The 18374-nt window shown below is 45.1% G+C and overlaps 1 protein-coding gene across 1 annotated transcript in view; it reads left to right on the top strand.

Annotated features, from left to right (window-relative positions):
• Positions 1-6543: 6543 nt before the first annotated feature.
• Positions 6544-18374, top strand: part of LOC142889836 (ribonuclease inhibitor-like) — a 140351-nt gene continuing 128520 nt past the window's right edge. Inside the window, exon 1 of the mRNA XM_076028493.1 lies at positions 6544-6672. Coding sequence (XP_075884608.1) covers positions 6544-6672 — 129 coding nt within the window. The remainder of the gene's footprint in view (positions 6673-18374) is intronic.

The following is an 18374-nucleotide window of genomic DNA, read 5'->3' as shown; positions in this document are numbered from 1 at the left end:
TTTTCCAGGGTGTCATCACTCTGAAAATCAAAGTGAAATGTCGACTTCAGAATCTGACGCTACAGAAACCGAGAGGGAGGGAGAGAGGGTGAGTGAATGAGCGCTGCAATCTGAAATCTGACCACTGGATGGCAGGATTTTACACACTGTGCCTTTAGACCAGTGGTCCTCAAACTTTTCTCTGTCATCCCCCACCTTGGAGGAAGGAAAGTTTTCATGCCACCCCAGACAAAATCGTGGCAAAATATTATATATTATATATTTTTTTTCAAATTGACTGAAACAACATAAAAGATGAACATTCCTCTCACCAGCTTTACGCATTTCTGCTGTGCAAATAATGTTTGACCTTTGACACTTTTTGTGACATCAAAACCAACATTCTTTTTTATCATTAACATTCATTTCACATTCAGTTCACTTTTCTCTTCATTTATGAAATCATTTATGTTGTTCAAATAAACAACTTTAGCAAATCACTCTTTGTGGCATCAAATCCTGAACGTTCTGCTGTGCAAAGATCTTTTCTGGCAAAGCACTTTTGTAACATCCAATAAAGAAAATGAACTTTTTATCATCAACATTCCCTCTGTTTTCTATCAAGTTATTCTGTTGTGCAAATAACCATTCATTCACTTCACTAATACAATAACAATGGAGTTGAATATGTAGATCAAATAAGAAATGCAGGTATTTGGCAAGAGTAGTGAGAGTGTGTGAGAGTTACTGTATTAGGGCGTTTACCCACAGGCGCTCTAGGTAACATCTCGGTACGGTACGGGTCGGTATTCAGGCATTTCCACAAGCCCCAGCACGGTCCCAGGGGTTACGATTTTGGTACCTGCCTCCTTGGGGTTCGACGCAAGCAGAGCTGACACCGTATGGGTGACGTAGCAACGTGCAGGGCACTGATTGGGTAAGAGTTTTGACGAAAGCCAAAGGTAGTCTCTCATGAAAGACCAAAACCGCCATTTTTTAAATGCCCCGCGTGTGGATTTTTACAGTTTCACGTCTTAAAAACTGAAAAGATTATGAAACTGTACCACGGGCGAACGTAGAAATGCAGACGTTTCTGTTCTCTGTGGCCGAAGAAAAAGCTCATAGAGAGCTGGATGGACGGAGCGACACGCAATGAAAAGCCTTCCTGGTTTCGCAGCCGGTGGCCGTCGCTGTACAGCGAAACAGTGTCCGGAGAAACAAAAAAATAAAAATGCCGAGCGACTACCGACGCACCAAGGACTACAACAGTCGGAGTGGAACAAACAGAGAAAATGTTGGAGGTTTGTTCAGCCTAATTCGGATGCGATGGAACACCGCCGCGGTGTCCAACGGGAGTGAGACGGGCTCGACTCGGCCGGTGGACGACGAGAGAATAGTCGGCCACGACGATATTTGAAAACATGCTTGAGGACCGTAAATGTGTTTTGTAACATCAAGCAACTTTAGTTTGAAGGCTATTTGCAAAGTAGAGCCGTTGAATCGTGTCGATAAACCGCTAGCCACCACCGCTAACTCCGTGCTCTGCTTGTGTTGTGTTTGCTGGCAGCGAAAGTGGCGATTCTGGCTCGCAAGTTTCCTAAGTTTCACTCCCTATAGCGATTTTTAAACGCTGCTCGCTTGTTAACGCCGGTCGAATAGAGTTTTTGCTGTTTTGTGCTTTGTGTGGACTTAAGTTGTGCGGATATTCTTGTCTAATAATAAACGACTGCGAGACTCAGGTGATCGTTTCAGCGTCTACGTTTTCTCTTCTAGGAAAGTGTTTTGATACAAGTCAACAGTATGAAACAAAATCATTCTAAGACCTACGAAAATGTCTCGCACAAAACAAAACAAAACCACGGTTAATACAAAAAGTGAATCCTATGGTTTCCGGGACACGGGAGGCACAAAAAAACCTTTGGTTCGCCTTGCAACCGTGACTCCGCCCACGCTCAGGTACTAGTCAGGCTTATGGAAATACATTTCAACCGAGCTGTGCTGTACCGTGAAAGGCTGGCACTAGCCGCACAGGGCTAGTGGGTAAACGACCTTAGCTGTGAAAGTGGGACACCTTGTGATGCCATGAGTTTAATTTTTACAGCCAAAGCAAGGCCATTTTGGTTTACTGCTGAATGCTTCTTGTCTTTCTTGGGGGAAACTCTTTGTTTGTGTGTTTGTGTTGAAGGCCTTAGCTCTCTTTGGGATTCTATCATCTTTAGTTTTAAAATTTATCATCAGTGGAGAAGCGACAGGGTTACAGGCTTTCCTTGCTTCTCTACTCAAGAACTCTGTGAAACGTGCAAAATCTGGATAGCTGCCCGATGTGTCGAGTTCATCTACGACAACTCTACTCCACTTTCTCATAATCCATTCTGGAAGTTTTTTGAGCAATTTGTGGTTTTCCTCACAATCATTAAGGATAGCCAGTCCTTGAACGTGTGGAATTGCTTCAGTGCAGCTTCGGAGGAAATCAGAAAACTCTCGTAGTGCTATTGGGTCATTTGTGCTGATCTTTGGCCATTTCATGAGCTTATAACGGAAAGCCTTTTATATGATGAACGGATTTCCATACCTGTCCTTTAGAACTTTCCACGCTCCGTTGTATGCGTTCTCTGAATCTCGATAAAAGACAGCTTTGCGCGCCTCTCCGGCAAGATAATCTTTGAGATAAAACATCTTCTCACTCACTGGTAGGGGCTTTTTGTCAATAAGAGTAATGAATGACATCTTCCAATCTGTGAATCTTAAAGGGTCGCCACTGAATGTGGTGGGTTCAGGGACTGGCAAGCGATTCATACTCAATGAACTAGCAATTGCTTGTGCTAGATTGGCAGACTCTTGGTTCAGTGTTCTTGCAGAAGCTGCTTGGCTAGGTTGGAATGATGCGATATCTGGATTTAAAGGAGCTTCTTTTTTCTGTCTTCTGTAGCAAGCAGAACCAATTTGAGTGTCAATTCCTTCATTATGGTCCTCAAAACTTTCATAGGCTCTGACAGGGGCTGCTGCTATAGCAACCTCCTTTTCTGCTTGTAACTGCTGCAGCTTTGCTCTCTCTTGTTCCAACTGTTGTTGCATTTCCACCTCTCTTTGTTTCATTTCTGACAACAGTTTTGCTTCTTTAAGTTTCCATTAACTTTCTAAATTGTGGACATGTGCTTGCTCTGCTTGAATTTCTTCGATGGCCTTGGATTGCTCCATTTTAACAGCGAGCTCTGCCTTTGCATTAACTATGCTGCTGTGAGTACTGCTTGAGCCAGAGTGATTGCTTAATTGCTCTGATGGGCTTGTGGTTTCAGTTTCGGTGTGACCAAAGACAGACCCATATTCCCTTTTGTTTAAAATTTCTCTAACTCTTTCCTTTTCAAGTTGATTATTATATTCTTTATCAATGGTTTCTATGCGGTTGCTTACAAGTTCACAGATTTCCTTTGTTAGTGTACCACAGGCGTCCATTTTGTTCACAATCTCAGGTGTCGTGTCGCTGTTACGTAGAATTGGTTCATATTGCTGTTTTACGGTTTCATGCCTTGTTTCAATATCTTTCTGTAAGTCATTTAAGTCTTCTAAGAAGCACAGGGTTTTTAGTTTTGTCCTTGCCTCCCTTGCTGTAACTTTCCAAGAGTTATAAGCCTTGTGAAATGTTTTTTCACGTTTTTTGGCATTTTCATGATGCATTTCTTGACCTTTCTCTGTTCGTTTTCTCTGACGTGAGCTAGACTCGAGTGGGGTGTCCACAGGATTGTCTATTTTTTCCTTTGGGAGTGACATTTTTCTTGCCTTGCAACTGTTTTAGTTCAACTGTCTACTATGCCTAAATCTTTACTTATAAGGTGTAGCTATCTTCACCACAGAGTAACAATATGTCATGCATTCACAGACCATGAAGATATATAGACCCTTTCATAAACATGAATTATTATTCCATTGACACGTTTGACAAACACCATGAAATATCGTCAATATCAGTTCACTTTTTCAATTTATTTGACCTCAGAATATGTTCAAGACACTTTAGTTGCATTGTGAACTTATGTGGATAAAGTCTCTTTGGCTCCTTCACACTCAATGTCTCTTTCTTTACCTTCTGTAGTTGTACCATTAGTATATTGTCGTTTTAATCTTGCCTGAGCATCATGAGAAGAGCGAAGTCGTCTGGCTTGTAGCAGGTCGGCAGATGAATCTAGAACCGGATGGCGTCAACTTCTCTGCAGGGATCCGTTGCAGCTGGGGCTTTCGCTGATCGTCGTCGGGGGAGTTTTCACTGTAGCAGCCCACTTGGAATTACTCGCAAACGCAGAGGGTTTTTACGGGTGTTCTTTTATTCTTCTCCTCCTCCTAATCCTTCACGTTTGACACAGTGAAAACTAATAAATAAACAAAACAACAAAACAAAATACAATGACGTGGTGTCATGCTTCAGCAAACAATACAAATCATATTTACATCTTTTGAATCAATAAACAATTATCCACCATAAACTCAATATTTCACATTAAATACATCAATAAACTTTGCCTACCTCCTTCCGCTTTCCAAGGGTGATAAACTTGAACTCAGTCTGCTAAACCTTTAGCTTCGTGATGATGCTCCTTACATAAGATAACCAACAAAGAAAAACGTAAGGCAAGCCACAGTGACACAAACTTTCACAAGATTAACACATTACGTTAGAAGTAGATTTTACATGTTTTACCGACTCTGAAGTGAGATGGAGCATGTTGCTTTCCGAGGCAGGAGCAAACTTTCTTCGGCAAAAAGGAAATAGGCGGTTTTCAAAATAAAGGCACAAACGAAAAACGGTAACACAACAACACTTTAAAATAAAATCACTGCCATTTACAGTTTTTCCTTATGATGTTGAAAAAGAATAAAACTTTTTATTATTATTTAAATTATGGAATCCAGCGACAGTTCAAGAGGAGAGACCCCACCCCCACCCCCACAAGTTCAGTTAAGCCATTGCACACAAATGGAAGCATGTACAAAAACAAAATATTCTATTCAATATCTTTATCGTACATTTTTGCATTAAAACAAGCTTCATTTTGGTGTGAGAAGTTGTGTGTTTTATCCGTTCCGACAAAGGTCTCGGCTTGAATACGTCGAATGCTTCCGTATTGAAAAAAAGACACTTGGAAGATGTTTTTTTAAGAAATGTCCACTGGCCTTTGAGTAGTAGTGGGATGAGTTCGGAGCAAAGATTTCATCATTTTTTTGTACTCAGAAGGAGAAGTACTTGGTAAACCACTCCTGTTTCAGCTCCTCTCGCCCCCTCTGTTCCAGATATGGGCCCCTACAAAAACAAATAAACATTTATTTAGAGTGTCTTAATTTGAAATGGTTGCAAACCAAAATGTGAGCCATTGGCCATTAAATAAAATGTTTTTTTATAGTGTTTTCTTTGATTCTTTCTAATTCAAAAAAGAACTGCATGTTCTCTGAAAATGTAAACCTTGCAGAAGGGGTGGACCACCTTGCCAACTTGCAATAAAAAAGCATTTTCAGTCAGTCTCAGCATACCCTGACCAATCAGCCTCTTTAACATTTTGCTATAATCAGGTAGCAGCTGCCGCAAGCTGGCCCAGTCCCAGTAGAAGATGGAGGAAAACAGGAATTGACTGTGAGCTGAGCTGCTGCTGAAGAAACTTGGAGAAACTTTTGTGTATACGCGGTGGTTTTTATCATATTAAAAGAAGTCTTGGGATTCACTTTACATTGAGTTATAAAGAAACTGGGAACAAAGATGGGAAATAACAAAAAAACATGCTTGTTGCTTTTGTATTTAAAAGATACAAATTCTCTGCAAAGTCATTACCCTATCGTTATTTCAGTTCTATTTCTTGAAGTGGAGCTATTTGAACTATGCTGTTGTGTAGTTAAATATAAAGATAGATGATATTTCAGAGGGGGATTATTTAGAGTTCCTTCATCTTTTGGGGTAAAAGTTCAGTTTTCAGTACAGACAAAAATAAGCATGGAGAAAATGACATTGGTTATTGTTATTAAAAGTGTAAGCATTCAATAATGACTCCTTGGTTGTAAGCATTAGTGATTACAGTTTGGTTGTGCTGCCGTTGAAAAACAAAAAGAAACTATAGTATCAAGAGAACCAAAAAATGATCCAGGTGCTAATGCAACACCTCTGGTCAGTTCAGTCCAGATGATTCTGCTACAACTTTGTCCTTTTTGCAAAAACTAATTGCAAATGTATTTTTTCATTAAAGGCAATGAAAAAAAAAAAAAAGAACTTTTTAATTTAAGTACATTTCAGAGCTTTTACTTTTGTATCTTTACTTAAGTAAAGGAGTTGAATCAGTACTTTTACGTTTACCAGACTATTTTTCTACATACGAATCCATACTTTTGCCATCTATAACTAGGAAGCAGTTGCTTTCAGCTGCTTTTAAAAAACAAACAACGCTCAGAAACACTAGAAACATCCTGTATCAGTACCAGTAGATTAGGCTCTTTTGATCTGTGTTGATGCAACGAGGCTCCTCCTACCTGTTTGAGTGGCTCTGCAGGTACGTGTGTGGATCCTAGCAGGAAGGCGACACGTAGCGGATGCCCGTCTGTGGCGAGGGGCAGACGGGCAGCGGGGCGGTGGGCCCCGGGGTCGGGGGGATGCAGGAGGTGCGGGACCTGGACAAGCGGAAGATGGAGGGGGAGGAGGGCTGGCCCAGCGATAGGGAGGTGTGCATGTGCAGCAGGGAGGAGGTGGAGTAGTGCGGGGAGGGGTGAACGTGGGAGCTGGACTGGTGGGAGCGGGTCGAGGAGGAGTGCTGATGGAGGGAGGCGGGGGAGGGGGAGGAGGAAGAGGTGGAGGAGGTGGAGGAGCGGAAGGTGCTCCTGTCGAAGGTGGTGGCGGTGGCGCTCGGGACGCTGGTGGGACACGCGGGAGACTCCGTCTGCTTCCGCTGTCGATGACAAACAGCAGAGTCCAGGGCGACTTGTAGGACTTTGCATTTCATGAACACGGCAATGATCCTCAACCAGCGAGTCAAAGGTGTGCAATAAATGTTATGTGAGTAATATTTGGAGATTCTGAAGAAGAAAGCGACATCAATGCAGCACCCAAACCTGGATACCGCAGCCCCGTTCTAAACTAGCATGAGGCTACCTGGCTAAACTAGTGAGAGATGGGATCAGGCAGCTTCAAAGCAACCTGGACTGACTGGACACGAGAAATAAATCAAAAGGATTCAGACAGTGTGAGGTTACCGGTACACAGAACTCAGGAGATTATTTACACTGTACTGTAGTAGGTGATTCACTTCTGCCATTCATCTTTTAATCAGGTCAATTTGTTTTGAGATAGTAGCGGTGGTTTTGTATTTTTTATCTAATTTTATTACAATCATTATTCAGAAGGACAAATGATTTTCAGTGTTGCATGCAGCCGTCAGATTGTCACGTCTTCTGACTCAGGAGTGTGTTTGATATTTGGAAGAAGAAGAAGAAGGAGAAGAAGAAGAAGAAGAAGAAGAAGAAGAAGAAGATTTTTACAATCACATTTATTTACAAAATACAGGCTAAAAACTTATGCACCTTTTCCTAACATAAATAACTGATTAAACAAAGAATTAAATGAACTAAAAAAATATAATAATGAACAACAACACAAAATCAAAACCAAGCCAAAAGAGACAACCCATTCAAAACAAAACGAAAATAAAAATTAAATATTAAATAAATAAATACATAAATAGACAAATGCAAATAAAAACACAAAAAAAACACAAACACAAATCAAAAGCCAAAAAAAGAAAACATTCAACCTTTTAGTGCATCCGAAAGAAATAACTTATTGTTATGCGAAATGAGACCAGTGTCAATACCCAATGAGCTGGAGGCCTCCAAAACATCCCGAATTAGGTAGACGTTGTCTACCATGGACCGGCCGGGTATTTTATAATCCACGCAGAGAAGGGACACCGGGCGCCAGTTCTTAATCTCCTGCAGTTGTCCTTTTTTAGGAAGGAGAGTCACCACTGCTCTTCGACAGGAGAGAGGGAGGGAACCGCTGTCCAAGCTTTGGTACAGAACCTGGAGCAGGTCAGCTCCTAGAATGTCCCAGTACTCTTTGTAAAACTCAACGGTGAGTCCATCGATCCCCGGGGATCTCCGTCCCTGCATGCCCTTCAGGGCAGCCGTTAATTCCTCCAGCTGTAGAGGGAGGTCCAGCTGTGCATTTGTGTCAGCTGACACCTGCGGGAGAGTTCTGAGTAGGGTCTTCCTCCAGTTCAACGTCTTCCTCATACTCCGACGAGTAAAGCTGGGAGAAGAACTGCGTGGCTCTGCTCCTGATCTCCTGGGGCTCGGTCAGCTCCTGCCCGGTGTTCGTCAGCAGGCAGTGGATGTCCTTGTGCTGTCTGTTCTTCTTCTCCAGGCCGAAGAAGTAGCCAGAGGGAGCATCCATCTCTGAGATGTTCTGGATCCGGGACCGGACCAGCGCCCCCTGTACCCTTGAGTCCAGCAGGCTGGCTAAGGCCATCTTTTTGGAGTTGAGGACTTCAATGCGCCCTCGATTTCCTGTGGAATAGCCAAGCGCTTCTAATTCCACTATTTCACTCTCCAGGTCTTTGATTGATCTACATGTATACTGTGTGACATTGAGAGTGTACTGCTGACAGAGTAGTTTCATTTGTACTTTTCCATGGTCCCACCACTGACTAAGACTACTAAAATCAGATATTTGATTTTTAAAACCACACCAGAAAATTTTTAAAACTTCTTTAAAACCTTTATCTAAAATCAAAGCAGAATTAAAATGCCAGTAGGCGCTCTTTGGTAAAATATTTTTTAGTATGACGTCACATAAAACCAGAGAGTGATCAGAAAAAACAGATGGCACAATCCTACAATCTTTAAAAACATTAAAATGATGCTTAAAACAATAAAACCTGTCTAACCTCGCTAGAGAGACTCCGTTCTCTCTCAGGTGGGACCAGGTGTACTGACGACAGTCTGCATGCATCCTCCTCCACACATCCACCAGGTCATGGGAGTAGACCAGCTGCTTCAGAGTGTGCTGGGAAGCTGGATGTGGCTCTGTGTGGTTGCGGTCTAAAAACTCATCTTCAGTACAATTAAAATCCCTGCCCAAAATTAAATAATCCTCTGAGCCGCAGCTGTTTAACTTATTATTAACAATTTCTAAAAACCTCTTCCTCTCTGCTCCATGGTTTGGTGCATAAATGTTCATAAAAAACAGATTAAAACTGTGGAGCTTGGCTTTGACCAGCAGGCATCTCCCCTTCACCACCTGCTCCACCTACACAGAGGATGGAGAGAACCTCTTGGAGAGGAGGATGCCCACTCCTCCACTTGCTGTGGTGTTGTGGTTTAAAGACACGCTGCCCTCCCACTCCTTCTCCCAGCACCCCTCAATACTTGGGTCACTGTGGACCTCCTGAAGAAATAAAGTGTCCAAGTGCTTTCTTCTTGCTGTGTCCAACACAAGTGCCCTCTTTTTTGGTTCTCTGGCTCCATTCACATTGAGCGTTCCAATTTTTAAAACATCCATGTTTGGGATTAAAAAGCACAAAAATAAGAAAAATAAAAACACAGATAATAATAAAATCCCTGTCATCATTTTAAAAATGTATTTCTTTTCGGACTCGTATAAGGTGCTTTTTTAACCTGAAGATTTCTTGCTCAGTTAAATCTGATGAAGATTTGTTTTTATAACAGACAGAAAAAAGGTAACTTTGTCAGGAAAGTGCATGTCAATGTTCAGGTTTTTAACTCCTTTTGTTTTTTGCAAAAAACTTTTTATCATCTTTGCTGAATAAAAATGTTTCTCTCTATTAGCTAGAGGTGTTGTTAAAACTATTTGTGAGAGCGACAATTCGCTGCAGTCAGATATGGCGCCCTCACTGTCACTGCTGTCTTCTGCAGCAGCTCCAGCCCCCAGTCTACCAGTTTTCCCTCCCCCCTCATTTGACACTGTCTGTTTCCTTTTGCTGCGTCTCTGAGACACAGCAGTTTTCCATTCCGGTGTTTCACCCAGACCATCAGTTTGTTCAGTCACACAAGAAGACCCACCACCAGTTTTCTCATCCACACCACCCAGAGCTTCAAACACACCTCCACCCATCTATCAACCACCTATCGTGTCCTCTGAAGGATCTTTTTCTTTTCTTTTTCCTTCACCTGATTCTTCCACCTCACCCGTTTCCTTCACCTCACCTGTCTCCCTCACCTCATCTGCTTCCAACACCCCACCATTTTCCCTCACCTCACCGAATTCATTCACCTCACCCGTCTCCCTCACCACACCCGCACCCAGCCCCGCTACCTTCCCTAATTCCTCCACCTCACCTACTTCTAACCCCCCACCTCACCCGTCTCCCCTCCCTGACTCCCTGACTCACCTGCCTCTCCCAACTCACCCTCTTCCATCTCCTTGACCTCTCCACCTTTGTTCACTCTCACCTCCTGCTCCTTCGCTCCCTCTTCCCTGCTCGGGCCAGCGGTGCCCCCCGCATCTCTGGAGTTTCTCCGTCGTGGAGCGGGGACGGGCTTTCCGCTCGGAGCTGCCGCAGCCGCGACTGCCACACCGCCAACCGGACCCGTCGCGTCAGCACCCGCCCGGTTTCGGACCACAGCCGAAGCATTTTACCTCCGATGATGTGGCAAACAGAGTATAATCGAAGTCATCCACTCGTACGATGAATCGATAGTTGAACTCTTGTGCCCTGTTATTTGAACGCGTCACACAGGAGGCGACAGCACAGCCGGCCAGCCGGCCACGCCGCTCCTGAGCTTGAGCTCTGACTAAGCGAACCACTGGACTGTTTTCTCTTAAAAGGTGATCGTTCTCCAAATTATTTAGTATCTTCTCAATACACCTATCTCTATCAGTTTGCATAAGCACAGTCGAAGCCATGGCTTCTCCCTCTCACCTCTCCTCTGTCCCTCCTCTCTCTCCTCCCGTCTTTTCTTGCTCACACTGCCAGATGCTTAGCTTTAGCTCGTCCTCAATTACCGAGTCAGGGATGTGTGTTAAATGTAGTACTATGTTAGCGCTTGAGGCGAGACTTAGCCAGCTTGAGGAACGACTTCGCTCCTTCGAGCATAGTAGTCCTGTAGCTAGTAGGGTTAGCTTAGCTGGAGCGGAGCGTTCATTCGCTAGCGTAGCGTCGGAGTCTCTAGGTCCCACTAGTTCCCCTCCCTTCGCGGCTCCCGAGCAGCCGGGAAAGGTCGGTTGGGTGACTGTCAGGAGGAAGTGTAGCCTTAACAAGCCTGCCGGGCACCACCACCATTCTCAGCACCAGGCCCCCTCCGTCCATGTCTCGAATAAGTTTGCTCCACTCAGCAGCACGCCGACTGAGATTGACACTCTGGTGATCGGTTCGTCTATAGTGAGGCATGTTAACCTAGGACAGCCATCGGCCACAGTGAAGTGCATCCCCGGGGCCAGGGCGGGCGATATTGAAGGGCATTTAAAGTTAATGGCTAAGAATAAACGGAGATTTAGGCGGATTGTAATTCACTGTGGTTTCAATGATGCACGCCTGAAATCGTCCGAGGTCACTAAGTTAAACGTAGCTTCGGTGTGCGCATTTGCTCAGACCATGTCGGACGAAGTAGTTTTCTCTGGCCCCTTGCCAAATGTTAGGAATGATGAGATGTTTAGCCGCATGTCATCTTTTCACCGTTGGCTGTCAGGGTGGTGTCCCAATAACTCGGTGGGCTTTGTAGATAACTGGAAGCCTTTCTGGGGCAAGCCTGGTCTTGTTAGGAGGGATGGCATTCATCCCACCCGGGAAGGTGCAGCTCTCTTATCCAGCAATATAGTTAAAATTTTAGCTTCCACTCACTGACGCTCCAGGGTGGAGACCAGGCAACAGAGTTGTAGTCCTATACGCTACTCTGGGCTTCTCTCACTGCCGTCCCCAGCCGTTAGTAAGTCCCCGAAGCCCTGCCAGTCTTTTCCAATAGAAGTTGTGTCGGTCCCTCGCACCTCCAAACCTCTTATACTGTGCAAATCTCCAATAGATCATAGTAACCTAGTTCGAATAGATTGTAGAAATAAGGGGGCTCCACGGTCTCCCACAAACAAAATGGTGAAATGTGGCCTTCTTAACATTAGGTCTCTACATTCCAAGGCAGTTTTAGTTAATGATTTGATTAGTGAACATAGTGTTGATATTTTCGGCCTCACAGAGACATGGCTACGTCAAGATGAATATTTTAGTCTTAATGAAGCCACTCCTCCTAGTCATATTAATACTCATAAGGCTCGTGATAGTGGTCGAGGAGGTGGCGTTGCAGCTATTTATAATTCCAATTTGTTAGTCAATCTCAAGGCTCAATCTATTTATAGTTCATTTGAGAGTTTAGCGATGTCTATTTCGTTGTCACCTGATAGGCAGGCAGATTCCGTTGAATTCATTGTTGTCTACCGTCCCCCCGGTCCATATTCTTCTTTCTTAGATGAATTTTCAGAGTTTTTGTCTACCTTAGCATTGACTAAAGACAAGATCATAGTGATTGGAGATTTTAATATTCATGTCGACATTGAGAGTGACAGTCTGAGTTCTCATTTCAAATCTATCCTCGACTCCTTAGGCTTCCTTCAAGTTGTGAATGTACCCACTCATAAGCATAGTCATACTTTGGATCTTGTGCTCACTTTTGGACTTGGTGTAGAGCAGCTGACAATCTTTCCCCGAAACTACGTTTTGTCTGACCACTTTCTGATCACTTTCGGCTTTATTGTAGCGGATCACATTCCCCAAGCAAGGTCTATAATGAGTAGAAACATTTCGGACTCTGTTGTTGCTGAATTTAAGGAGAGGCTTCCTGATCTGCTTGATGCCCTTGTACCTCTTGACATGCTTCCGGCCTCTCCCCCCACCCACTTGACTGATCTTGATCTAGACTCCTTGACAGATCGCTTTTCTTGTATTCTGAAATCCACATTGGATGATCTTGCCCCTTATAAGGTAAGTATGAAAAGGCAGGATCGATCAGCCCCTTGGTTTACTTCCTCTACTCGCAAATTAAAACAAAATTTGCGAAGGCTTGAGAGAACTTGGCGTTCGTCAAAAACAGCTTCATCCTTCAAGACTTGGCAGGATTGCTTTAGGTCCTATAAAAAGGCCCTGCGTATCAGTAGAACTTCCTACTTTTCTGCTCTTATTGACTCTAACAAGAACAACCCAAAGTTTTTATTTAGTACAGTTGCTAAGCTGACGAGGAGCCATCAGTGTGTTGAGCCATGCGTCCCTACTGGCCTGTCAAGCAACGATTTCCTGAACTTCTTCCAGCAAAAAGTAGAAGGTATCAGAACTGAGATTGGGAATTCCTCGTCTTCCTTGTCTTCTTTGTCTTCCACAGGTCACATGGCAGATCTTTCTCAACATGGCAACCCCAGTGTGTATTTCGGGAGTTTTCAGCAAGTTGGACTCTCGGAACTTGATTCTCTTGTCTCCTCTGCTAAGTCGACCACCAGTCTTCTGGACCCAATTCCAACCAGGCTTCTCAAGGAGGTTTCCCCATTGCTTCATTGTGTCATTCTTAGAATTATTAATCATTCTCTATCAACAGGTTTTGTCCCTCATGCTTTCAAGGTGGCTGTAATCAAGCCTCTGATCAAAAAACCCAATTTGGACTCGAGTGTGCTTTCAAATTATAGGCCAATCTCGAACCTTCCGTTTCTCTCCAAGATATTAGAAAAAGTTGTTGCTAGGCAGCTTGTGGACTTCTTGAACGACAACAATCTACTTGAGGCTTTTCAGTCTGGCTTCAGAGTTGGTCACAGCACTGAAACTGCATTGCTTAAGGTAAGTAATGACCTCTTGTGTGCATCTGACAAAGGTCTTCTCTCTGTTCTGGTCCTCCTAGATCTCAGTGCAGCATTTGATACAGTTGACCACAGCATTCTTCTTAGGAGATTAGAAGATACTATCGGCATCAAGGATCGCGCCTTGGACTGGTTTGGATCTTACTTGTCTGACCGTTTTCAGTTTGTTCATGTTCATAATCATTCGTCAGAACGTAGGAGGGTTAGTCATGGTGTCCCGCAAGGATCTGTACTTGGGCCACTCCTCTTCAACATCTACATGTCACCTCTTGGTGACATCATCAGAAAGCATAGCATCAGTTTCCATTCTTACGCGGATGACACACAGTTGTACTTTTCTTTTAAGGCAAACGAGGCTCATCAGTTGGCCAAATTGGAATCTTGTCTTCGTGATGTCAGAACTTGGATGACACAGAATTTCCTGTTGCTTAATTCCGACAAAACTGAGGTCATTATATTTGGATCGCGAGAGAGTACGGACAGAGTTTTTGATGGACAAAGTGGTCTATTTGGTACTAGACCCAGTTCTACCGTGCGGAACCTAGGAGTCACTTTTGATCAGGACCTGACCTTTAATTCTCATATACAGAATGTAGGGAGGTCAGCTTTCTTCCACTTAAGAAACATTGCCAAAATTCGAAGTTTTTTGTCCTTCAAAGATGCGGAAAAAATAATCCATGTTTTTGTTACGTCTAGGCTAGATTACTGTAACTCGGTACTAGCAGGATGCCCAAATTCATCCCTTAGGACATTACAGTTAATCCAAAACTCCGCGGCACGATTGTTAACCGGAACTAGAAGGAGGCAGCATATTACTCCAATTTTAGCTTCCTTGCATTGGCTGCCTGTCAAATTTAGAATTGAATTTAAGATTCTAGTTTTAACTTACAAAGCTCTTCATTCTCAGGCTCCTTCTTATATTAGGGAACTCATTGAACTTTATCATCCTCCAAGAGCCCTTCGCTCTGAGGATTCAGGTCTTTTAGTTATCCCAAAAATTTCTAGAGTTAGATCAGAAGGTAGGTGTTTCAGTTTCCTGGCACCTCTATTTTGGAACCATCTTCCAGCCTCGGTGAGGGGGGCAGACACAGTTAGTTTATTTAGGAGTAGACTTAAGACTTTCCTTTTTCTTAAAGCTTATAGTTAGACTCCATCCACTGTCAGTTAAGCTGCTGTAGGCTTACGCCGTGGAGGGAGATCTTTCGCTCCCGTTACAGGGATCGTTGCTCTGTGCAGGCGGAGCCTTTATCACTCTCCTCACCCAATCAATCTTTTACTCTATCCAATCTTTTACTCTATCCACTCTGTCCAAGCTCTCATTATGCTTTGTACAGTATGCTCGATATGCATGATACTGCCGCAGTCTCTGTGTCCCCGGCAGGTGATGACCACTGCGCCAGGAGCTGGATTGTGCTGTCCTGGGGGTCTTGCTGTCATCGCTTCATCCCACCACCACGCTTAAGACCTGGACTAGTCCTATCAGCAGATTGTCCATCGAGCTAGGCTCTTGCCTTCCAAAGCATGGACACTTACACTCCACATGGACAGCAGCCTTGAATTAGTTCCTATTCTTTGTGTTTATATCCGTTTTGCCTGGTTGGTGTATCTGTTTTTCACTCTGTCCTGTCTGCCACCCTGGCTCACTCTGCTCCTTTCTCTCTTTCTCTGTCTCTCCTCTATCTTTCTACTTCACCCCAACTACTCAGAGGCAGATGATCGCCCTCTGGAGTCTGGTTCTGCCCTAGGTTTCTTCCCACAGGGGAGTTTTTCCCAGCCACTGTCGCATCTTGCTTGCTCCGGGGGCCCAGTTGGTTCTCTCTGATTGTATAAAGCGCTTTGAGACGCCTTTGGCTGTGATTTAGCGCTGTACAAATAAAAGTTTATTATTATTATTATTATTATTCAACACACACTATCTATCACCGGCGAAATAGCGTTTTGACCGCCATCTATCCATATATCACGTTCGACCGCGATGTAGAGGTCTGTCCCAATGGAGTTGCCCCCCCCCGTCAACATAACTTCGGTGGCCCGCCGACTCGATGCAGGTCTGTCATGTCACCCCTGTTCTAGTAGCTCAACACCCTGGTGGGGCTTCACAGACACTGACTTGGTTCCATTGACATTACAGCAACACGTTTTCTCCATGATATCACAGGATACATTGTCTCCTCCTATGAGGTGGCTCACCAAAACACTGCATCCATCTGCTGCTGCTCCGCTACCCCCCACCCCCTCTGTCTAGTAAAGCCTTCTCGTGTGTCACAGTTCCACTCATAGCAAGGCTCCATCAGGGTTAGGTAAAAACAAACCCAGTGTTTGAACAAACTGAGTGGAGCTCAGCAGTGACAAGGTCACTACTGTCCTTTGTCAAGGCCAACATTGAGCCTCCTACTCCCCCTACAGCCACAAGGATCCAGGACTTCCTCTGGAAACACACCAGGACAAACAGCCCACATCAGAAAAACACATTTCAGTCCATAAAATGTGTGTATTTATTGATCTATTTGTAGTAGTTGATAATAGTTGATACAACTCACTGCTGACAAGGTTTACACAACACAACAAACCGTTGAGTTCAAAACCCAAAGAATAATTGTGTACTTTTCACACACATCCCCGCGCCATGTTCACTGGTCAGTGAACGGGTCACGTGACCCCGTACGTCACCAGCAATCCATGGCTGTGTCTCAGTTCAGGCGCTGCATCCTTGGAAGGCTGCAATTTGAAAGGAAGTTGCGTCACCGCACTGCGCTGAAAGCTCCTCCCAATTCCCAATAGTCAGAACGACGCTCCAAATGCTCCCTTCTGTTAGCACAAAGGCTACACCACTACTATCCTTCACCTCCTTCTGTATCCCAGGATGCTTTGCGTGCTGCTGCTGCAAAGCATCCTGGGATCCTGGGAAGTCAGCTGAAATTAGCGCCATCTACTGGCAAAGACACCGCGTATAAATTTAAGTATTGAAATTTCACATCAAATCTTCCGTTTTTAACGCAGGGTTTTTACTGATTTGAACATCCAACCAACCAATGGTGAGCTTGATGCTATGAAAGCCACACTTCTGGGGTTGGCCAGCAGGAGGGAACGGCGGTGACGCAACCAGGAAGTACGCCCAAGGCTAGACCGTCCCATGAGGTTACCGGGGAGGCGGGGTTTGGGTCGGTCCTTCTGGGCCGGGTCCTTGGGAGGACGCATCCTTCGGACGGAGGACGCTTCCTTCAGACAATGGAGGCTTCCTTCCAAGGATGCAGACCCTGGATTGAGACTTAGTCCATGAACTGCTAGTATGTTTTTCTAGATATACAGTGCTTACTGTCTAGGTGGGAACAACTGGCTGTGTGTGTGTGTGTGTGTGTGTGTGTGTGTGTGTGTGTGTGTGTGTGTGTGTGTGTGAGACGGGCACTAGTAGACAGAGTGTGCGGTCCTCTGGGACGTGGTCCTGCTGCTCTGGCTGCTGAGGCTCATGTGCTTGTGGAGGCACGGCAGCTTCCTGGCCAGCAGCTTTCTCAAGTGGCTCTGGAACTTCTTGCCCACAAACGTGTAAAACACGGGACTGACGCAACAGTACACGTAGGCCACGTTCTGCGTCACGTACAGCGCATAGTCCGTGGCCTCCGAGGCAGCACACGATGAGCCGCCCCCCCCCCGGCTGGGGCCGGAGAGCTCGAGGGCGCGCAGGAAGACTATCACGTTGTAGGACGTCCAGCAGAGGAAAAAGGTGAAAACGGTGACAAAGATGAGCTTGACGGTGCGGCACTTGTTCTTCAGCCGAGTGGACAGGACGCGGACGGTGATGCCGGTGTAGCAGTACATCACCATGAAGAGCGGGAGCAGGAAGAAGAGCAGGAACTGCTGGTAGCACGGTGCTCTCGGGGTACCCGGCCTCCTCGCACATCAGCCCGTCGAACGGACTCTCCCACACCGTCTGCAGGACAAACTCCTTGGCGCTGGCCGCCACGCTGACCAGCCAGACCGTCAGCGTTCCCGCCACGGCGTTCGCCCTCCTCCTGCTCTTGGCGGCCGGGACCGCGTGCACCACGGTCAGGTAGCAGAAGCCAACAGAGTAGGCGCCGCTGACCAGCTTGCACAGCGCCTCGCCGTAGGTGGCCCAGAAGGGGAGGCTGGAGGTGAAGAGGACATTGGACAGGACCAGGTTCAGGAGGAAGACGTTGGTGGCGGTGTTGAGCTTCTCATACTTGTAGATGACAAAGAGCACCAAGCCGTTGCCGAGGTAGCTGAGCAGGAAGTTGACGTAGTAGAAGACTGGGATGATCCTGGCGCAAAAGTGGTTGACGCCGGTCCTGGGACACAGCTGGACCGGGTCGCTGACCACGTAACCCGGCTCAGAGGTGTTGGCGGTGTCGTTGAGAAGCTGCTGGAAGAGCAAGTACTCGTCGTCGTACTCCTCGTAGTCCATGACCCGTACCGGACCTGTGGAAGACACATTACAGACGGTAAGTCTCAGTGGATACATATATATATATATATATATATATATATATATATATATATATATATATATATATATATATCTGCAATTCATATTTTAACGGTTTATATAGACCCCTCAGGCTCCATT

Source organism: Nelusetta ayraudi, unplaced genomic scaffold, assembly GCF_046127955.1.
Source record: "Nelusetta ayraudi isolate G7.1 ecotype Tasmania unplaced genomic scaffold, CSIRO-AGI_Nayr_v1 ptg000024l, whole genome shotgun sequence".
Taxonomy (NCBI): Eukaryota; Metazoa; Chordata; class Actinopteri; order Tetraodontiformes; family Monacanthidae; genus Nelusetta; species Nelusetta ayraudi.
This window is presented reverse-complemented; position numbering and strand designations above follow the sequence as displayed.